At 38.5% G+C, this 23,694-nt stretch overlaps 2 protein-coding genes across 3 annotated transcripts; both read left to right on the top strand.

Moving 5' to 3' along the window:
• The first annotated feature begins 5,561 nt into the window (after nucleotides 1-5,561).
• Or-24 (olfactory receptor 24) lies at nucleotides 5,562-11,773 on the top strand. Its single transcript, XM_028175415.2, has 7 exons — nucleotides 5,562-6,360; nucleotides 6,883-7,084; nucleotides 7,279-7,375; nucleotides 8,631-8,735; nucleotides 10,414-10,502; nucleotides 10,942-11,008; nucleotides 11,656-11,773. Exons 1-7 carry the CDS (start codon nucleotides 5,757-5,759, stop codon nucleotides 11,716-11,718), a joined length of 1,227 nt encoding a protein of 408 aa, XP_028031216.2. The 5' UTR covers nucleotides 5,562-5,756; the 3' UTR covers nucleotides 11,719-11,773.
• A 2,623-nt stretch (nucleotides 11,774-14,396) lies between these two features.
• Or-11 (olfactory receptor 11) lies at nucleotides 14,397-22,565 on the top strand. 2 transcript variants are annotated; one of them, XR_016325573.1, is made up of 8 exons: nucleotides 14,397-15,237; nucleotides 16,489-16,690; nucleotides 17,267-17,363; nucleotides 18,002-18,106; nucleotides 18,563-18,651; nucleotides 19,323-19,389; nucleotides 20,804-21,477; nucleotides 22,411-22,565. XR_016325573.1 is itself a non-coding variant. In XM_089739208.1 (7 exons), exons 1-7 carry the CDS (start codon nucleotides 14,649-14,651, stop codon nucleotides 20,858-20,860), a joined length of 1,206 nt encoding a protein of 401 aa, XP_089595334.1. In that variant the 5' UTR covers nucleotides 14,397-14,648; the 3' UTR covers nucleotides 20,861-22,565. The 2 variants fall into 2 exon arrangements, 1 of the variants encoding a protein (XP_089595334.1); XM_089739208.1 differs by having other exon boundaries at nucleotides 20,804-22,565.
• The last annotated feature ends 1,129 nt before the right edge of the window (nucleotides 22,566-23,694 follow it).

Genomic DNA, 23,694 nt, shown 5'->3' with positions numbered 1-23,694 from the left:
TTGAAGTGTGGGCAGCCGTTGTACTGTAAAAAAGGAGACCTTAGAAGGCATATCTCAAGGTGGGTGACGGCATTTACGTTGTAGATGTCTATGGGCTCCAGTAAGTAACACTTAACATCAGGTGAGCCGTGAGTTCGTCCACGTACCTAAGCAATAAAAAAAAAAACTTATCAAACTAACAATTAAGTTCATCTATATTTTTTTTCATCCATTCGATACTAGTCATTATATTAGAGCGAAGTTATAAAATTGTCGTATTGTCAGTGATCCTTGGTCAGTTACTCCTTTTTTTAATCCAGATGAGAATAGCAGGTTGAGGATGTTACAAATACCCACGAAGATTTCTTTTCGCCATCCATATCCATATACATATCGGGGCTATATTACGTCCCACTTAGTTTCTCGCCGGATCTTCTCAGTGGGTCGCGATTCCGATCCAGCGAAGCACTGCTCTTGCTACGGCCAGTGTTAGCAAACTCTCACAACTACGGGTCCGCGAAAAACTGGAATAGTCCCTTATGCGACATTTACATTACGAAATTAGTGTCATGCATGTAGAACTCAGTTTCACGAAAGTAGTTTCAATATATGCGAAAGTAATTTCGTTAAAATATTAGTGTCGTGAAATCCACAGTATCGCAGTAACCATGGCGCCTTCAGAGCATCAAAGCTATATTTTGCTATATTCAATGTAGCTAAAGAAATGCTTTTAAAAACTTAAAAAAAGACTATCAAGAAAAGAAAAAAACGTTGGTAGATTCGAGGATGGTTAACAAGAAGGCATTTAGGTGCAATGAAATTAGTCTCTGATTTTTTCTTCTTCTTTTTTTTATTGCTTAGACGTGTAGACGAGCTCACAGCCCACCTGGTGTTAAGTGGTAACTGGAGCCCATATACATCTACAACTTAAATGCGCCACACACCTTGAGATAAGTTCTAAGGTCTCAGTATAGTCACAACGGCTGCCCCACCCTTCAAACCGAAACGCATTACTGCTTCACGGCAGAAATAAGCGGGGTTGTGGTACCTACCCGTGCGGACTCACAAGAGGTCCTACCACCTGTCTATGGGCTCCAGTTACCCTTAACACCAGGTGGGCTGTGAGCTCGTCCACCACCCTAAGCAAAAAAAAAAAACATTTTTTTATATAAACAATCTCTTTACCTTTTTTCCTACCCATTCGCTGGTAGCCTAGTGAGCTCACGGGTTCAACCTGAGAGAATTTGCTAACACTAGCTCCAACAAGGGCAGTGCTTTGCAGAATCTATCACCAGATCGGAATCGCGACCTACTGAGAAAATCCGTCGAGAAACTCAGTGGGCTAAACTCCTTACCATAAAATCTTCGGGGCCCGCTCCTTACCTGAAAAACGAAAACAATGAATGGACATTAAAATTTCAAAGGCGGGTTCATTAAAAAAATTATACACAACATTGAACTGTTTCATTAAAACCGAATGAACAATTAAATTAACCAATATGTTTTCTTTTCATTTCGTATACAGGATGTTACGCTATGAGCCGACATCGCATCAGAAAGGGGAGGTTCGTATTTCGATGTTGTTTTAACAGTGACAATGTCAACTCGGCGTATTTATAATCTCATACTTAACACATAATGAAAATCTGGATTGTTTTTAACTGGACCTGGTGGTTTATTATTGGTGGTAGGACCTCTTGTGAGTCCGCACGGGCAGGTACCACCGCCCCGCCTATTTCTGCCGTGAAGCAGTAATGCGTTTCGGTTTGAAGGGTGGGGCAGCCGTTCTGACTATACTGAGACCTTAAAACTATATCTCAAGGTGTGTGGCGCATTTACGTTGTAGATGTCTATGGGCTCCAGTAACCACTTAACACCAAGTGGGCTGTGAGCTCGTCCACGCATCTAAGCAAAAAAAAAAAAGACCTCTTTATTTTTGGTTTTTCTTTAAAATATGTACTTACAATTAATTTTTATGTAAAGTTATTTTTTACATCTAAAAGTTCAATCCACAATCAACAACCAAGCATCCGGAATAGGAAGTGCAGACTATATATTTTACTCAGAGCGTTCACTCACTCATGAATATGACAGTGACATTTGCCACAACATTGACAGTGACATCTCATGTGATGTTCGCGATTGTCATTTTTCAACAGTACCTAGGTACAATATACTGACATTATAGGCATACAGCCGGATGTCCTTGATATTTTTTTCATATTTGAATATAGACGAAGATACAGTCTACCCAACGGCAGGGGTACAGCGAAGCCGCTGTTGTCGAAGAAGGACCTAACGTTCAGGAAACAGAGTTCATTCCAAAGCCGGATCGTGCGCGGCAAAAGAGGTATCGAGGTATCTGGAAAGGCATTGTGGATGAACGCAGTGGTTCTAGGCAGTATGAATGAACTCTGATTCGCTGGTGGAGCGATGCTAAAAGAAGATAGTAGGTTCATCTCAAGCAATTCTTGTCCCTTTCCCATGGAACATACGGTACAAATTGTAATTGCCGTTTGTTTTTCATTTGACTTTGTAAGATAATTTGACGTGGCCTCGTAAAGGCCATGTAAACTGTAGGCAGAGTATATATAGTCCATGAGATATTTACAGATTCGCTTCTCGATTCGAGAATAAATCAACAAATTGTTTAGGAACTTCAACCCCCAATACTTAACAATATTTTTTATTGGTTCCTTTATATTTGATGCATTTAAGGCGTGTGTGTGAGTGCATCCTGGCAGTTAACTTGCCTATTTCATGCTTATGCGTGCCAGTTGAACGGTGGGATAACCGCTTTACTAACAATTGAAATATAGACCTCACAATTCAAGGATGGTGGCGTTTACGTCTGTGACCTAACCCATCTATGCAACCAAGATAATTTATGTTTAGAAAGGCAAGACTTTAAAAAGCCTTTCGCTACTATCACACTTTACTAGAACTATTCCATTAACTCAATAAATGTGTTAAAATTGCGCCAATGCGATAACTATTCAAGCTCTATATAATAAATAATAAATTCTCATAAAACGAAAAGTAAATTTTGTGTCCTAACGTAATCAGCTAATACCGTACACGATTCATCAGACACCGATTTCGGGGCTGCATCATTTCTCTGGCGATATCAAATAGCACCGCAAAAAAATCACTACGCCTCCATTGCGGCGGTAACTTGTTGAACACCCAAAAAAGATACGCCAACTGACCATTAATCAACCCGCGTTTTGCTCTAACTTCCGTCCGCACTGCCTCGCTGGAAGGTCGATATTTTTTTCTTTTTCTAGGATGAGATGACCTGGAAATCATCGCTACCGTGTTAAAGACCACAAACGGCCTTTCTTTAAGAGCAAATGCCACTTGGAATCTGTGAAATATACTTATGGTAATTAGGTCTCTTGCTGTAACAAGAATAGCGTAATAATAGTAAACCAAAAACATATTTTTTTTAATGAAGCAAAGCATAAATTATTGTCGTTTTACTTATTCTACATTTTGTGAGCACGCCATGTAACGCGGCTCGTGTTCCCGCGATTTTTTTCTTTTCCTACATATGCTGATAGCCTTGAGAGTATATATCAGCTTCACCTTGACGTGTAGGTGAGCTGACGGGGCTCAAACCGGGTGCGTTGCTAACACTGGCCCTAGCAAGTGCAGTGCTTTGCAGAATCTACCACTGGATCGGAAACGCGACCCACTGAGAAGATCCAGTGAGAAACTCAGTGGGCTATGTCTATGGGTTAATTTACTCGTCGAGCTCTTCGTCGCAAGCGACGAAACGAAGAGAGAGAGAGAGAGAGCGACGAGGTCGGTGACAGGTGCTTCAGGTACCTAAAATCACCGTTAATGGATCGGGAAGATCCGTAATTAGGTTTTTTTTTATGATTGAATATTTACTGGTCGCCCGGAGGCCTTTCCAGTTTCACCAGGACAGGTGGGCGAGCAAGGGCTCAGCCTGAAGGGGTGGGATTTGCTAACAGCTGCCCGAGCGCCTCCGAAGGAGACCTAACAACTCAAGAGCAACTGCTTCGCGAATGAATCTACTACCGGATCGGAATCGCGAGCCGCTGAGAAGATCCGGCGAGAAACTCAGCGGGCTGATGCATGGGTTAGGTTGCACGTCGATCTCTTTGTCGAGTTCGACGAGTACGGTTACCGGGGTTACTCAGCCTGCTCCTAGTTTTAGAGCTAAAGGTATCTAATGCAAGAGTTATTGGATCTGATGGATCCGTAAGGATGTGTGTTTAGGGCGACGTCGACTGTTTACCATTCGGTCTACAGGATCGGGTATGACCCATTGCGTGAGGTGATGACAGACCAAACTTCCTTTAGGCAGTTAATATTCTACACGACTCTTCTCGTTTCAACAAGTCCCAAAGATTGAAAACAGGTAGCGTTTTAACTGGCCAATGACGCGGCTCCATTCCGAGGTATATTTACGTACGTCCGTATTTTTTGCGAATGCACTGCAAACTCTTTGATGTGTGTCGGCGCAGACCGACTCAAAAGGAATGACACAGTGCTAAGCGCAACAAGTGGGATGTGCTAGGCATGCACGACTGCAAACCAAGAGTTCTGTGATACGTTACGATACTAGGTGCCACGATATTAGGTGTTACGATATTAGGTGTTACGATACTAGGTGTACGATATTAGGTGTCACCATACTACATGTTACGATATTAGGTGTTATGATACTAAGTGTTACGATACTAGGTTAAACGATACTAGCTGCTACGATATTAGGTGTAACGATACTAACTGTTACGATGTTACGATACGATATCGTCTGTTGTCATTTAATCATATCCCTTCGCAAAAACAATTCAGATGTTTTTAAATATACCTTACCTATAAATGCAATATTATTATACCTATAAATGCAACCTTGATATAACGACGTCCTTAACAAATTCTTCGTTATCCCCTTGTTCATAAGAGTCAATGTAAAATATACCTTTACATTGCGGAGATTTCATGCGAACAATGAGAATTTCATGTAGTCGAAATCAATTAAATAAACATTATTATGGTTAACTCAAAAAGTACTTCCTGGTAAAAAATCCCTACCCATTCACTGGTAGCTTAGGAGCCTATTCCAGCTAAGCCCGGACCGGCACGTGAGCTCGCGGGCTCAACCTGAGAGGATTTTTCCGACCACCATCGGGCGAATCAACCCACAGACACAGCCCACTGAGTTTCTCGCCGGATCTTCTCAGTGGGTCGCGTTTCCGATCCCATGGTAGATTCTGCGAAGCACTGCTCTTGCTAGGGCCAGCGTTAGCAAAACTCCGGTTTGAGCCCCGTGAGCTCACCCACATGTTAGGGTGAAGCTGAAATAGCATCTTGTAGGCCAGCTATTCTCAAAGTTATCTAAATCTGGTTTTACGAACAAATCTGGAATGTATTAAGCGACCGCAGGAATCTACAGGCATTTTAAAATCAAAACACTATCCAAGAGGCAGAAGTCACAAGAGTAATTCTACACGGCTACTCTCCAGACCGGAATACACGATTGCTTCACAGCAGAAACACGTCTGCTGGTACCAGTTAAACTAAGATCGTTGCTAGTGATCTTAAAGTGGTGAATACCTATACAAAAACACAATGCACATTTTAATATTATTTAAAATTACGAACATCTCGCTGTTTTTTTAATAAACCACATCATTAGATCATTAATAAATTAATGATTAGTGTATTTAAATCACTGCTTAATAATGAGTTGACGTATAAAATTCCATTACTCCAACCCCGCCGATCGTTGTATAAGCGTGATGCCTGAAGAATTATTTCTCGATCGTTCTATCAAAAAAATCGAATCGTATTTTCGATGGATGGGAATAAACATCCGAAGTGGAGATAACAATAATACAAAGGATGTGTTCAAAATACGTTGTATTTACTTTATAAATTTCGTTTTGCTGAACACTGACGTATTGGGCGCCATATTTTGGTTTCGTTCCGGATTGGAGCAGGGGAAGACTTTCACAGAAGTAACTTACAATGCACCGTGCTTGACGTTTAGCTTTTTGGCCAACTTCAAGATGCTATCTCTTATAATTTACGAAAAAACCGTTCACGAAATCATCACGGCGCTACAAAATTTGGAAATCAAACATTTTTTACGTCAAAACGGTGCAGAACAACTGAAAATGTTTAAAGATGAGAAGAATTTCTTACATGCCGTGTTCAAGGGTTCGAAAATCGTTAATTACGCTTCGATTTTGACCTTCGGATGCAGTCCTTTAGTTCTGATCGCTTCTAACTATTACAAGACGGGTCGCATGGACTATTTGCTGCCGCTAATTGTTTTGTATCCCTTTGATGTTGACAATATAACAGTTTGGCCAATTATATACGTGCGACAGATATGGTCAGGTAATTATGTCTAATATTATGGAGCAAATTTATGTGATTACGGAAGGGTAGGAGAATGATTTTTTTTCCTACCCATGCTTATACCGGGGCTCAAACCGGAGTGTTGCTAACACTGGCCCTAGCAAGAACAGTGCTTCGCAGAATCTACCACCGGATCGGAAACGCGACCCACTGAGAAAATCCGGTGAGAAACTGAGTGGGCTGTGTCTGTGGGTTAATTCGCTTGCGACGGCTTCGACGAGGACGTTGACCAAAAGAGAATGATGATGATTATACAGCAAATATTAAATAATCTGTTATTTGCTTCAGTACACGCGAGTCGTGGACGTTGGTAAGTGGTATTGTTTAGAACTCATATCTCAAGGTAGGTGGCGGTATTTACGTTACGGTATTTACTATGTGCTCCGATAACCGCTTAACATCGGATGGGCCGTGAACTCGTCCAGCAATCTAAGTAATAAAAAAAATTGGGGCCGCACGACCGTGCGTGATTTGTTCCCAGTTAGTTATTATTATTTCTAGTGATAACAGCGGTAATTGGCGTTTGCGCGACGGATTACCTGTTTTACACTTTCTGCGTCTATATATCGACTCAGTTCCGACTTTTGGGACATAGCTTTGAAAGCGTCGTCCCTAATAATGGGCTTAGTGTCAGAACGCGTTTAGACGGAAACTTACGGATGAAATTCGTCGAAATTTTGAAATGGCATCAGGAATTAATACGGTATGTATTGTTTTGTTATTTTTTTTTCATTATACTATTATACTATACCTACTTACTATAAATAATACTACGACTATACTACAAATCTGATTATTCTCTCGATCTTGCTCGACGTGATGTTCAGTAAAACCAACCAAGTGCTAACGTGAGGGCTTCCTATAGCCTGCACAATTTATTTGTTTCATATCTTTCAGGGCTGCATCTCTGCTTGAACAAATCTACACTAAATCGACTCTTTATAACTTTGTCACAAGCTCCGTAATCATTTGCCTGACAGGATTCAACGTTGCGGTAATATTTGTTCTCTTTTTTTTTATTTTACTAGGTTTTTTTACTAGATTTAGACAAATAACATTTTACCCAATAAACAAGAATACATGTCGTTTAAAAAGACTAATGGCACTCGGGGACTGCCGCGGTGAAGCTATTGCATTGCATTTTGACGTCACAACGTCTTATAATTCTATGGAGCCGGCTGCACGCACAAAAAAACATGACTCATGCGGCGTTACCTCGTTCTGAGGCGATGTGAGCGATGCATCCGCGTGGACAGCTGCTATACAATAATACATTTACATGTTTTCGTCAAGTTTGAAGTTCAGCGAAAAGTGAATGTGGTGTCAATTGCTTATAGCAACGATAATTGCGATAATTGAAAAATGAAACCATTCCATCAGTATTTTCTTATGACGTTGTCATGTTCAACTATCGTCAGTAAACCGACTTTACAGACAACCGATTTTTTTATCAACTTATGCAATTATAATTAGACAATAGTAATTTAATTATAATAAAATAAGACCACGCTATATTTATAAAAATTAACAAAAGCATAACATTAACTGTCACACTCATAAGCTAGACCGCGCGAGAGAGAGATGGGCAGACTCTTCATGATGCGCATGCAGTGCGACGTCACGCCGCGCGCTTATTCACAAACACTACACTAGCGCAACGTGTGAATGTATTGAACGCGAGCCACATGGTAGGCGGAGTGGGGGTGTTAGGTTTTATTTTCGTTACAGAATTTCTTGATACGGTCGCTGCGGTCAAAGCCCGCCATAAAAGCTTAAAACCAAAAAGAAACCGTTAATTTGAGCTTTTGTTAGCTGCTAATACTGGTCAGAATATTAGAGCGAAGTTATAAAGTTATTGTATCATAATCGTTACACGATGCGGCCGCGAATTTTCAAGTTAAACAGTCGTCTTGAATTCAGTAAAAAATCACGTCAATAAAATAATGAAATGTAATGAAAATGAATTAACAAATTACTAGAATGTATTTGTAATCATTTCATTCCTCTATTAGTAAAACTTTGTTTTTTTGTGCCTTTATTAGTGGTAACAGTAGCGGATTTACCGGTCACCGTCCTCGTCGAACCCGTCGCTTGCGACGAAGGGCTTGGCGAGCGAATTAACCCATAGACACAGCCCACTGAGTTTCTCGCCGGATTTTCTCAGTGGGTCGCGTTTCCGATCCGGTGGTAGATTCTGCGGAGCACTGCTCTTGCTTGCAAGAGCAGTGAACGTCCGGTTCTTTGTTTAGGTCGTCGAAGACTTCGCTGTTATTCTCTCTTTTCTCTTCTTCCTCTTCATGAGTTTGCTGCAAATCATCTTGTTGTGCTTCTTCGGGGATAAATTGATGAAATCTGTGAGTACGTTTTTGATTCGATCATTTCGTATAAAAACGTTACTGTTTTGATTTTTGAGTTTTGTGTGTGCTAATTTTTTTTCTTTGTCATTGTCTTTGTCTATTGTCATTCAAAATACGTGAGTTTTAGTTTTAAATGTATCTCTAAAGGAAACTAAACTACGTGGATGAGTCACCATGTGTGTGTGACGTACCATAAATCGGATCTTCAAATGTGTCATTATAAAAATGTAATTTGTATTTTGTTTTTGTATTAATTAAAATTTTATTCAGAATTCAAACTTGGAAGCTATATATCGAGGGATGAAGTTGATGTTTTAATTGAGCTTCAATAAGTTTAGCCCATTCAAATAGCTGAAGAAGCTTTTTTGTTATAATACTTTTTTTAAATTTTGATCTTTCCTGTAAAGTTGCAAAAATGACACTTAAACCAAATGGCCTTTCACCCCTTGATAATAAGTAGTAGTAGCCTAGTATTGAATTGCAATATTCACCAGTATGCAGTATCTGAGCACGTCATGATAATCGTCTTATCGTTGCCGCCGCTGACTACTCCACAAATCCTGATCCCGCAGGCGCCAGTCATCGTCGTCGCCCTAGACACGTCCTTACGGATCCATCAGATCCAATAACCTTTGCATTAGACACCTTTAGCTCTAACAGTAGTCGTAGGGACCCCGGTAGCCGTACTCGTCGAACTCGGCAGAGAGTTCGACGTGCAACCTAACTTAAACATCAGCCCGTTGAGTTTCTCGCCGGATCTTCTCAGCGGGTCGCGATTCCGATCTGGCAGTAGATTCATTCGCGAAGCAGCTGCTCTTGAGTTGTTAGGTCTCGTATGGAAGCGCTCGGGCAGCTGTTAGCAAATCCTACCCCTCCTGGCTGAGCCCTTGCTCGCCCACCTGCCTTGGTAAAACTGGAAAGACCTCCGAGCCACCAGTAGGTAATCTCCCAAACATAAAAAAGTATCTGAGTAGCCGTAACTAAAGCATAGTTAGCGAGATAGCGTGATATTCATGGGGCAAATTTGCCTTGTATTTTAATCGACTTCAAGGGGAGGTTCTCATTTGAAACTTTTTTTTTTTTTCATTGTATTGACATCCTATGATTTGAATGTAAAAATAAAACCCGTGTGCGCTCGTAGTAGAATTTAAACTATCGAGAAGTATTCTATCTCATTACCTCGCAAGCTAAATCCTATAGTCTTTTTTTTAATTTTGGTATTTCGTTTCACTAGACAACGGCGCCAAAGAAGTTTTCATTCTAATAAACACCCTTTTCGGTATTGAGGGACATTCAAGAAACAAATTTCGGCCAGAACCAAAACACAATTTACATTCAAAAAGGGTCAAAAAGCAGATACATTTGTAAAATAGGCGGTCTTATCGCTAAAAGTGATCTCTTCCAGACAAACGTTTAATTTAGAGAAATTCTGGAAAATATAAAAATATAGCAGGGTTTTTTATGATTGAAAGATTACTGGTGGCCCGAGGCCATTCCAGTTTCACCAGGACAGGTGGGCGAGCAAAGGCTCAGCCAGGAGCCCCAAAGCCTGCTCCTAGTGTTAGAGCTGAAGGCGTCTAATGCAAAGGTTATTGGATCTGATGGATATAGCAGGTATGTTGCGGTGTACTATTGACAATAAAGAGTTTTGTTGTGTCACATTTAAATTTTACAGAGTACTAATATCAACGACGCAGTTTACAATTCAAAATGGTATCTGACTGAGAAAAATGTTGGGAAGGTTCTACTTATGGTGCAGATAAGGTATATTAAAAAAAACCGATACACAGTTTTTTTTGTAGAAAATACGAAGGTCTGATTTCTGAGTCTTGGTAGATTTACTTATTAGTTGAGTGGACGATATCACGGCCCGCCCGGTTTTAAGTGGTTACCAGAGCCCGTAGGCATCAACAACGTAAATGCCGCCACCTACTTTGAGACACGAATTCTAAGTCCCAGTAATACAGTACAACGGCTGCCCCATTTTTCAAACCGAAACGCATTACTGCTTCACGCCAGATATAGACAGGGCGGTGGTACTTATCCGTGTGGACTCACAAGACGCCTTACCACCAATAATGCAATTGGAAATATAAAACGCAATAAAAATATTAAAACCGTTAAAGCAGTTTTAATCATGATTTTCCTCAGACATTTTTTTCAATTTTTGTTTTGTTTGATTTGGTACATGACATACATTAAGGTCACAACGGGCGTGTCGGCTCACGGCTTATGGTTTCGCTGAGGTCAACCTTAGAGCCTTTATGAAGGTATGTCATATTATCTGTATATAATTTAGATGTATTACTAATGATCTGTCTGTATTCGTGATATTGCTACGTATATACAGGGCGTCCCAGAAATAATGGATAATCTTGAAATACCCCAGAACAAAGCAATAGGGGACGCAAAAAAATAAAAAAATATTTCTTAGGTAGTACCCAAATTGAAAATAAAGAAAAAATAAGAAACTTTATGATTAAAATTTAAGTTCAGATTAACTTTTATAAAAAATTCACTAGCTGCCCATACGATTTCCTGCATATTCCTTAGTATATATTATAGTACATGTAGAATATTGTATCACCGAATAGGTAGGGGATGAAATATAATCTCAGTAAAATGGTGGTCATTTACTGAGATTTTTTCAGTGGACTTTTTGGAGGATCCCGAGAAGCTACGTCCAGCGGCTTTGTTTCATTTTCCCACATTTGTGGACTTTCGCAGATATTAAACAGTTAATAAACCACCGTTATTGCACATTTAAACCTGAAGAAACACTGAATAGACAAAAATAAAACAAATAACACAACTTCACTCCTCGCGTTCCCTCCAAAAAGTCATGAAGATTAAAGAAATACATCTAAATCAGCTTATGGACTGTGGTGAATAAATTCAAATTTGACTTTTTTTTCAGATTCTGAGCACGGCCTGGTCTTACTTCGCTCTACTCCAGAGCCTGTACAGCTCTCATGAATAAATGGATTTTAAAATGATATTATAGTAATCTCAATGATATTAAAGTACTCAATCTCATAGAGATTGAGTAGTTGTTAGAGTTGAGTTTGTCAATGTACTTTTAGAACGAAATATGTAGTTTAAAATCAATTAGCAAACTGAACTAATAATTTGTATCATCTTTTTTTTATCTTGTTGATACTAAAGTCATGATATTCAAACGAAGTTATAAAGTTATGTATTGTCTTTTTTTTTATTGCCCCTGTAGGCAGACTAGCATACGGCCCACCTGATGGTGAGTGGTTACCGTCGCCCATGGACTTCAGCAATGCCAGGGGCAGAGCCAAGCCGCTGCCTACCGCTTAATACTCTCCACAAGCCCCGTTTGAAGAAGGACATGTCATAACGCTCGAGAAACACCCTGGAGGGGAGCTCATTCGATAGCCGGATGGTACACCGTGGAGGGGAGCTCATTCCATAGCCGGATGGCATTATCTGTCATTGGTCTTTAATGCGTGTGCAAATTTTCAAGTTAATCGACATGTATGAAGTCGGCTATAACGACATTCGAATATTCCATTACATACAGACAAACACACGCATACTTAATAATAAAAGCAACTAAATAACGGAAGTTTGTTGTTTAATTTAGCTTTAAGATTAATAAAATCCTTTTGCTGCATTTTAAATTCGATTCACTCTGTGTTCATTGATTATAGTTAGGATGACTATTTGTAGTTTTCGTACGTGGAACTAGCACGTTTTTACTGGTGACAGGACCTCTTGTGAGTCCGCACGGGTAGGTACCACCGCACCGCCTATTTCTGCCGTGAAGCAGTAATGCGTTTCGGCTTGAAGGGTGGGGCAGCCGTTGTAACTATAGTTGAGACTTTAGAACTGAATAGGTTGGGGGAAAAGTCTTCGCATTATGGTATGTATGAACTTTTAATAAAATCTCTTTGGCTATACTATTTGCATCTGGCTGGTTTGGGTATCATTAAAAAATTAAATTTTAAAGAAGATAACTTCAAATTAGGATTCAAGTTAGGATTCAAATTAGGAAAATGTGTGATTTTTATTTATTTTTCGTACTGTCAAGATGAGTGAATCTTATGAAGAAATTCGATACATTTTAGACCTTAGAACTTATATCTCAAGGTGATTGGCGCATTTAGGTTGTAGATGTCTATGAGCTCCAGTAACCACTTAACACCAGGTGGGATGTTAGCTCGTCCACCCATCTAAGCAATAAAAAAAACACGTCGCAAATTGCGACATAGATCTCAAGAGCTTTTAACCAGAACGCACGACTGTTTCTTGCCAGAATTAGACATAACACTGTAATCATAGCCTAACCGAAAAAAAATAAAAAAATAAAAAAAAAATCGTCTTCGCTAAAAAATCTCATTAATTTCGAATGTTCCGTTTCCCAAACTACAAAATACAAACAAACATTGAACGATTAGTGAAAATTATAACTAATTACATAATCACGGGCACGAGGTGTGTGTTTTTGTTATGATTATTGAATACCGAGTTATTTATTTGACGAAGAAACCGTAATTACTATAATAGCGATTGCTGGAACGGTAAGTTTACCGAGTACAGCCCTAACAATGTTTGGAAGCGGCAAGGAAAAAGCGCGCTTCGGTATTTCTTGGCTGTAACCTCAATTCTCACCGCTTGATAAGGCTTCTGCAAACACAGGCACGTTAATTAATAAACGTATATAAATTAATACATATTTTTTTACTGGTGGTAGGACCTCTTGTGAGTCCGCACGGGTAGGTACCACCACCATGCCTATTTCTGCCGTGAAGCAGTAATGCGTTTCGGTTCGAAGGGCGGCCGTTGTAACTATACTTGAGACCTTAGAACTTATATCTCAAGGTTGGTGGCGCCTTTACATTGTAGATGTATATGGGCTCCAGTAACCACTTAACACCAGGCGGGCAGCAACTTAGCACCATGGCTTAACAAGTAATATAGATAATCTATTATTCTGAATGTCTTATCAAACAAGTCAGCCAAAATAAACAGGTCAAGAAGAGTTCATCCATCCATAAAACCAATGCGCCCATCCAACTATTGCGTTTCTAGAAATCTTATTTACTACTCACCGTCTGGCTTCGGAATGAACTTCCCCTCCACGGTGTTTCTTCAGCGCTAAGGCATGTCTTTTTCAACCGGTTAATGGTTGATCGCACTCCTCACTCTAACATGCCCCGCCTACCGTCCCCATCACATACGAAGGCTGAAGTCTGGCAATAATCTATACTAATATTATAAAGTTGAAGAGTTTGTTTGTTTGAACGCGCTGATTTCAGGAACTACTGGTTTGAAAAAATATTTCAGCGTTAGATAGCCCATTTATTGAGGAAGGCTATAGGCTATATAATATCACGCTAAGACCAATAAAAGCGGTGCACCAATAAAGAATTTTTCAAAATCGTTTTTTCCCTTTTGAGAGCTTCCGCTGCGTGCGCTGCAGAAACGGTTAAAGTTTCGCTAAAGTAATGTATGACACAATTGTTCCCCTTTAAAAGGTCAAAAAAAAGTCTGCAACAGCATATGTCTATATGTTAAGGTTGGCTCACTATAACTTTTTCTATGCTAGCCAAATTTGTTCTAAAATAAAGCATGTATTACACGCGGACGATGTCGCGGGCTAAAGCTAGTTTATTAATAAAATATACTACTTCAAACCTGTTAACTCTAGCACAAGAAACACGTCTGGCCCAAAATCGCTTTTTCTGTTGTGTCATATTAAATTTTTAATATCAAGAAAATATTGGCCGCTCTAAACATTAGTAGCCACATAATTATGTTTGAATTTAGCTTACATTGTTATTCATAGAGCGTTTGCCATTCATTGCATGCGTCATTTAAATCAATCACACACATACACATCACACGGCAAGCGTTAGTCATTTTACGTTTGACCAAAACGCAATGGATGAGCATAGCCACTTCGAGACATCCCTAAACAAAATCAAAGTTTTGTTCAAATACTCGGGAATGAATCTAGACAATGCTGTTACTAACACTTACGAGTTTTTAAATCATAGATGGGTGTACATTCTCAACCACGCGTGGACGTTGGCCGCTGTAACATTCATTTGCATTGGAATTTCGAACGGTCAAAATTTTATTGAAATGACCTGCATAGCTCCGTGTGTGGCAATGACCGTTTTAGCAGTTTCTAAGTCATTTTTCCATTATATCAACGAAAACGCAGTCAAGAGCCTACTAGAGAATCTCATAGAGCTGGAACGTAACGATTTTGAAAGAACGAAGAGCGTGCAAAGGACCGAAATCGTGGCAACAGAGAAACAGTTCCTAAATATGGTCATTAATGTTTTGTATGTATTGAACTGCTCAATGATTCTTGTCTTCGATATGACTCCATTGATCATTATTGCCATCAAATATTGGACGACGAATAAGTTTGTTAGGTTACTACCTTATTTGGATATTTTCGTTTTTGTCCCATACAAATTTGGGTATTGGGTCATGGCGTATATCCTGCAGATATGGGCAGGTAAATGATAATTAGCTATTTTCCTAAATCTATTTCTTTTAAATTACATAAATTACAGAGGGTTTTTATGTATATATTTTTCTAACTTTCTTATGGAATTAGACCAAATAGTTAGTTTCATTGGGGAATCCTGGAAAATACTACTAGTGGTGGTAGTGGTCTACTGATGGTAGGACCTCTTGAGAGTCCGCGCGGGTCGGTACCACCCCCTGCCTATTTCTGCCGTGAAGCAGTAATGCGTTTCGGTTTGAAGGGTGGGGTAGCCGTTGTAACTATACCTAGACCTTAGAACTTATATCTCAAGGTGGGTGGCGCATTTACGTTGTAGATGTCTCCAGTGACCACTTAAGATTAGGTGGGCTGTGAGCTTGTCCACCCATCTAAGCAATAAAAAAAATTACTATTTATTAGGCTCCTCCTCAACAATACAAGATAGGTTAGTTCAATCATGGCATTCGCTTTTAAAAGGCCTGGAATACCCTGTAGGTACTATATAATAAATGTTATTGGTAATGTCAACAGCTCGGGCGATAGCTGATATACCAGTCATCATAAGCACGAACTGGAGTATGCATTGACACCTAATATTTCTTGCTGAGGGCATTTTGTCAAAATAAATATTCTATTCAGCTAGTATCTATGGGCATTTTTACTGCTACTGCCGGCAGTTTTAGACGGGACGTCGGCAACCTTAACCGTATTTGATGAACTTGTTGTAACAATGTTATAATTTTGAGAATAAATGAAACGTTGGTATCACGGTAGGCAGCGGCTTGACTCTGCCTCTGGCATTACTGAAGTCCATCGGCGACGGTAACCACTCACCATCATGCTCGTCTGCCTACACGGGAAATAAAAAAAAACCACTGCATACACTCAGCACCAACTATAGTGTTAGTATCCATAATCGCAGCCCGCTGAGTTAATCGCCGGATCTTCTTAGTGGGTCGCGATTCCGATCTGGCGGTAGGTTCTGCGAAGCACTGCTCTTGCTGGGGCTAGTGTTTGCAAATTCTCTCAGGTTGAGACCACCCACCCGTCTGGGTGTACCTGGAATAGCCCGCTAGGTCACTAGCGAATTGGTAAGAAAAAAAATGTATTAACATTTAGTTTAGCATTAGTACATGTGTTACTTGTAATGTTTCGTGCTGATTATAACAGGTCGGTATAAATAAAATAAAATAAGGCAAAACTCTAAAAAGTATCAATAAAATTATTTTTTTCAGTGATCCCTATTCTCATTTCTTTCAGAATGCATAGTTCTCTTGTTCATCGGAGCCGCAGACTGCCTCTTCTTCACGTGTTGCACGTACATCCGCATACACTTTCGCCTTTTACAATACGATTTTGAGAGATTAACCTCTTCGAGAAGAGAAAGCGATGGTTTAAGAGATGATGAAGATTTTAGGGAGACGTTCACGAATTTAGTGAAAAGACATCAAGGTTTGATAGAGTAAGTGCAAGCCATAGACGCAACCCACCGAGTTTCTTGCCGGATATTCTCAGTGGATCGCAATTCCTATCCGGTGGTAGATTCTGCGAAGAACTGGTAGGACTAGTGTAAGCAAATTCTCTCAGGTTGAGCCCGTCCGCGCGTACCTACCTGGAATAGACCTTTACCAGCGGTAGGTAGTTAGGCAAATGCTCACGATTGACTTCCACGGTGAAAGAATAACATCGTGTAATAAAAATCAAACCCGCAAAATTATAATTTGCGTAATTACTGGTGGTGGGACCTCTTGTGAGTCCACACGGGTAGGTACCGCCACCCCGCCTATTTGTGCCGTGAAGCAGTAATGCATTTCGGTTTGAAGGGTGGGGCAGCCGTTGTAACTATACTGAGACCTTAGAACTTATATCTCAAGTTATGTGGCGCATTTACGTTGTAGATGTCTATGAGCTCCAGTAACTACTTAACATCAGGTGGGCTGTGAGCTCATCCACCGATTTATGCAATAAAAAAAAAGTGAGGGTTTTTTTCTATAATTCACAGACAGGCGTAAATTAATAGTGACGTTTCCTTTTGCAGATCGTCGAGTATTCTAGAAATGATTTACTCAAAGTCCACATTATCAAATTTTGTTTTGAGTTCTTTAGTTATTTGTCTGTCCGCATTCAATGTTACGGTAATTGGTTTTTTTAATATATATTTTATATCTTAGTTTTGTGGACGATAGACAATAGACGACGATAGTAGTTAATGGCTGCTTTTTAATTATGTCTTTGTTTGAATTTATTGGTGACCTATTGTTTGTTACGTATTATTTTGCCCCATTCTTTTTTTTAAGTATAACAATTGGCTTCTTGCAATGCCTTTGTTACCAGTGTCGAGTTTATAAGAATCTTCAATTATTAAATACATTGTATTACATTATATGATGACATGAAATTGATATATTTGAGGCTATCATAAATTGTGATTAACTTATTAAAATGAAATGAGATGAGATAGAATGGAATAAAGACTCAGTAAAATTTTGGTTATTTACTGAGACTGTGGACTTTTTGGATGAATCGGAGAATTTGATTTTTCCACACTTGTGAACTTTTTCAGATGCTAAACGGCTAAAAACCCACTCTTATCACACCTTTAAAGCTGAAGCAACACTGGAACTAAAACAATTCATACAACTTCGCTTCTTGTGTTCCCGCCAAAAATTCCTCGCATAATCCTATTTTGCACAAAATTTTTCTTTAATTGGCACCAAAAAATTTGAGCAAAGGGATCTTAATCATAAAGTCCAATTGTTTGCTCACATTACAGGTAGTGAACGACGTAACTATTGTAATGACATATCTTATATTTCTGGCCATGAGCTTAATGCAAGTATATTTCCTCTGCTTCTTCGGGGATATGCTGATGAGCGCAGTAAGTTTCTATAATTTATTGTTTTCAAATTCATTGCTATAAGAGGCAATGTTATGACTTGTATCTACAACATTTTATTAGAATTTCGCGACTCTAAACTAAAAAAATATTTTACGGTTTAATCTCGGATTTATTATTTAAGACTTTTCGAATACTCTACCTACAGTTTTGGTAGTCAAGGCGACATTAGTCGAGACGCGATGAGATGAAACCATAAAAATAGTTTTAATCATTGGGCTTATCCTTCGTCTGATGATGTGACGTCATTAATTTCTGGTGCCGGTCACGTAACGTGGAGATCTAGCCAGCACTTGATAGTTGATTCTCTTGATCTCCCTCCTTCCACTACGAGCACTTAAACTGTTTGTTTCGGTATTTTCTACGATAGAATAGTGGTGGGATTGTATGAATGTATCGATAAACAAATTTAGCCGCTATATTATCGCCTAATTTCAGAGCGAAGAGGTCGGTAATGCCGTATACAATTGCAGTTGGTACACCGAAAAAGCGTCAACGGGAAAAGATTTGCTTTTCACCATCACGAGGTCAGTGACTCTTCATGATAAACCTTTCTCCGGTAAAGCTGTAGGGAACAATATTGCTAAGTAGACCGAAGCACCGAAAGTTGTTGTTTGGATATAATATGCAAGCTTGTAAATGCAGTTTGTGCGATTCAGGTTTTTGTTCAAAAAGTTCCATTCGATTCTATCGCAAGAAACGGTAATAGTAATTGCAGGTATTATTATAATAATGTAAGGGGGGGTATCCTAAAGATACTTGGACGGACTGTGTTAAAGAGTGAGTGCGAGAAAAGAATCTCAGTACAGAGATGACGTGTGATAGGTCGCATGGAAAAACAGGAGATTCTGCGCCCAACCCACATAGTGGTATAAGCGCAATCTTTTTTATCTTACCTATGCTGATAGCCTTGAAAGGCTATTTCAGCTTCACCCTAACGTGTAGAAGAGCTCACGGGGCTCAAACTGGGAGAGTTCCTAACACTGGCCCTAGCAAGAGCAGTGCTTCGCAGAATCTAGCACCGGATCCGAAACGCGACCCACTGAGAAGATCCGGCGAGAAACTCAGTGGGCTGTGTCTGTGGGTTAATTTACTCGCCGAGCCCTTCGTCGCAAGCGACGGGTTCGACGAGAACGATGACCGGTTTGCACTACGCCAAAAAAGCCATTACATTCGGTACGTTATATTTTTCTCGCAGGGCCCAGAAACCTTGTGAGTTGACGGCTGCACATTTCGCTTACGTCAATTTAAAGGCGTTTATGAGGGTAAGTTTTACGTCAGCATCTATATACTTTGCTACTTATTTTGTATTTAATTGCATATTTTTAGTATTTACATATTTGTATTTAATCGTATGTAAGTCTTTCTTATATTGTATTTATTTTTCACATGTGTATATAAGTATATATTTTTATGTAAGTTTATTATAATATAGCACCGTCCAGTTTATTCCTCTCCCTGCAAGGCTGCCTGGAAGAGATCGCTTTCGGTGGTGACATAGATTGGCGGCCTTATCGCTAGAGAGCGATAAGGCCGCCAATCTATGTCACCGACTATTATTTGTTTTATTTGCTCACTCTGTACATGTGGTGTTAAATAAAGTGTTATTATTATTATTATTATTATTATTATTATATCCACACTTCCAACAATAAAAATAGAAACAATCATAGAGTTCTAAAAGACTTATCATAGAGACTGTTTCGTTTTTAAACAAAGCGCTTAGGTTAGTAGTAGGTACTAAAATTAGATGCTATATTTATTTATTTGTATTATAGCTTTATATACTAGACAGTATAAAGGCGGACTTAATGCCATAAAGACAGTCAGAGAATACCTACCTTATATAATATATTGTTGTGACTACCATAATTTAATCAAATAACTCTATTAATAAGTTTCACCACAGAGCCAAACATCCTCTCCGTTCATTTTTTTTTAATACCTTTAAAAAGTATTTGAGGTAGTTTATTAAACATTAATAATTACCCTTATTCTCGTTTCCAACACTATATAAATTTATACAATAAAATTTTGCAATAAAATCATTTTTTCTTACACTATCTTTAATTCAAATTTATTTTCTATTTTTTAGTTGGATTTTCTATAAAAGCGTATTTTGTTAGTTTTATTAAACTATTTTTTATTTTTTTATTTTTTAGTTGAATTTCAATTTTTTCAATATAAATTTTTTTATATTGAATTGTCATCGGTCCTTAGTAAGTATGCCAACAATTTCGAGTTAGTCCGACGTTTTGAAGGGGGTCAAAATCATGTTCAAAGATTCCGTTACATACATACTGCTGTAGCTAATAAAAGCGTATTAAAAATAGGTTGACTGACTCGGTAATGCAGTAGTTAAGTGCCCCTGTATGTTGCGCCGAGGGTCGTGGGTTCAATCCCTACATCAGGCTTACTTTGTGTGGTGAACAGTTTTATTTGCTCTTTGCTTAGGTGCTTAGTATCCATATATGTGTATAATTAAACCTATATAAGTATGTTTATCAGTTTCTCGTACCTATAACACAGGGAATCCGAATTTGGGGCCAGATGATCGTGCGTGATTTATTCTTAGTTATTTAAAAAAAAAAACAATTAAATTTAAATGTATGTCTTTAGCGAACGATTCGCGAAAAACCGAAGAAAATTAGTAATTAATTGGATTTGATTTCTTTGCAGGTCCTAAGCACTGCCTGGTCTTACTTCGCCTTACTACAAACTATATACAGTCGTTGACTAGCTACGTTTTTTACTCAAACAATAAGACACTTTAATGTTTTAATGCGTTTGCTAAAATATTATTTAGTAATATTGCACGCAATTTATGTAGACGCGACGAAATATTTCTGGGGTCGTTGCACTTTTGACATTTTAGAGAATTTTATTATTTTGTATTTTATTTTACAATTTAAACATTCTAGATTGTTCGTGTTAATGAATAATATATTACAAAATTAGGCGAATGCATTTGAGATACGAATTCTATGCAAAGATCACTCACATTTTGTGATTCGTTTAATTATTTTAGACTGATTCTTTAACTTTTTTTTTAAATAAAATTGTTACTAAATACAATAAAACCGCAAAAGAGCAGCAGACATTAGATCTACAACAAAGGTGGAAGACGTACGAAAGAAAATAAGACAGTTAAAATGGCGATGGGCAGGACATATGACAAGGGAAAGCAGAATGAAATTGACTAAAATTATAACAAAATGGCAGCCACGCGATGGCAAACGAAAAAGAGGTAGGAAAGCTAGAAGCTGGACAGGTTATATCAAGATGATTGGAGGGACATTCTGGTCCAGAAAAGCTACCAATAGATAAGAATGGAAGCATCTGGAAGAGGCCTGGTATGTGTCACAGAACACGCTGATCACTGAACCGGGAAACCCGATCTATTAGATTTAAGTTAAAACAATTTGCTACTGTATGTAAAATCATTGTTTATATATCAGCAATAAAAGCTATACAAAATATACAAACAGAAAAAAAGATATAGCAAAAGGAACTCCGTTCTAATCGGGCCTCCATATGACACCTCTTTCTTTCTTTTTTAACAGTCGGAGATGTATAATAATATGTATATGTGTATGTATATATTGTATATGTATATTTGTGCGGACCGCGAGAACACAGATAAAAGCTGATGGTATTGAGAGACCATTTCAGCGTAGCCTTAACTAGTAGGTGAGCTTACGAGGCTCAAACCTGACGTCGTTGCTAACACTATACCTATCAAGAGCAGTGCTTCGCAGAATTTACCACCGGATCGGAAACGCGACCCACTGAGAAGATCCGGCGAGAAACTCACTGGGCTTGAAAACAGCAACTTGCACTATAGAGTATGAAGGTTTCCAGTGGGGAGTTCTAGTTATTTTTTTATTGCTTAGATTGGTGGACGAGCTCACAGCCCACCTGGTGTTAAGTGGTCACTGGAGCCCATAGACATGTACAATGCAAATGCGCCGCCCAGATTGAGATATAAGTTCTAAGCTCTCAGTACAGTTACAACGACTGCCCCACCCTTCAAACCGAAACGCATTACTGCTTCACGGCAGAAATAGGCAGGGTGGTAGTATTTACCCGTGCGGACTCACCAGAGGTCCTACCACCAGTAACTTCAATTCACGATTCAATGTTAATAGCTATCGCCAATTTTACTCCAAACTTCAGACGGATAATTCGCAAGAAAAAAAAAATATCTTTCTCATTGATATGTAAAAAAATACCTAGGATATTTATTTCCATTATTACATTGTTTTAATAAATGTATTTTTCTATAGAATGTTCTGCGGATCCCGATGATCATTTCGATTCTTAACACGGACCCCAAGCGAAACTCATTGGTGACCCCTGATGTAGATGATAGAATCATAGTTTTAATAATCGCAACCTGTGTATCTAGTAACATTGAAAACAATATAGAATTATTGTAAAATGTTTTTTTTTTTAATTCTGATTCCCAACTCAAGGAAGGAGGTTTGTTTAAACTTTATTTTATTTTAATTTCTTTTTTTTTTCTCGTGAATTGGCTGAGTCTAAATTGCCTATTATTTTTTATGTGGAAAGACCAAATTATATTGGTCACATTTATATTATACAATATTTTTATATCCTTCTTCAAACGAGGCTTGCAGAGAGTAAGTACTTAACGGTAGATAGAGGCTTGGCTCTGCCTCTGACATTGCTGAAGTTCATGGACGACGGTAACCACTCACCATCAGGTGATCTGTGGGTGGGCCGTATGCCTACAAGGGCAATAAAAATAAATAAATAAATACAACCTGATGGTGTTTCGGGAGATATCGCTTTTAGCCCATTGTACTTTTTTGTATTTAAAATTTTGAGTTTTTATTTATTTTGATGTAGATACAATAAAAATCATGCTCTCTCTCTCTCTCTCTCTCTCCCTGAATTAATGAAAGAGATTTAGCAATAAAACACCTGTTATAATTTGCATTCTGATTACATGAGTATGTGAGCTTATAACGTGTTGCTACTCATTCCAATCTAGACCTTAGTTAAGTTATAATTAAAACTACTTCTACGGTGCAAGCACGCGTTAGTTATTTTTATTTTATTACTTCCGACGTTTCGCATACTTTACAGCCCCGTGGTCTCGGATGACTGCGAAAATAAACCTGAGATTAAATCATAAAGACAGTTTTAATTTTTACCCGCGAAAACCTTAGAAATCGCTTAGTTAAGACTGTTCTCCTTCGGCGAATATACTTATTTAATTGTACTAGAGATCCCGCAGTAGTCGAAATTCGACTATAATTAATTGGACGATTGTAGCTGAAAGTAAGTACTTATTGTACTTTTTGACGAAGCATGTTGCTGATAACTCTGTTTCTAGAATCAGACGAAGCGTGTTGCGGATAATAATATGTTTAAAAAAAGTGTTATTTCATTATTGCGAAAAATAAAAATCATATGTTAAACAATATTATTTATTATAATTCATTTTTGGAAAAAAAAAAAAAAATTGGAATTGTAAGTTTGTACACTATTATGATTGTATTTTATACTTCTATAATCACAAATTTCGCCAAGACTACACTATA

This window comes from Bombyx mandarina, chromosome 28 (assembly GCF_030267445.1).
Source record: "Bombyx mandarina strain Sakado chromosome 28, ASM3026744v2".
Classification (NCBI taxonomy): domain Eukaryota; kingdom Metazoa; phylum Arthropoda; class Insecta; order Lepidoptera; family Bombycidae; genus Bombyx; species Bombyx mandarina.
The sequence above is the reverse complement of the archived record's forward strand: the minus strand, read 5'-3'. Positions and strand labels throughout refer to the sequence as shown.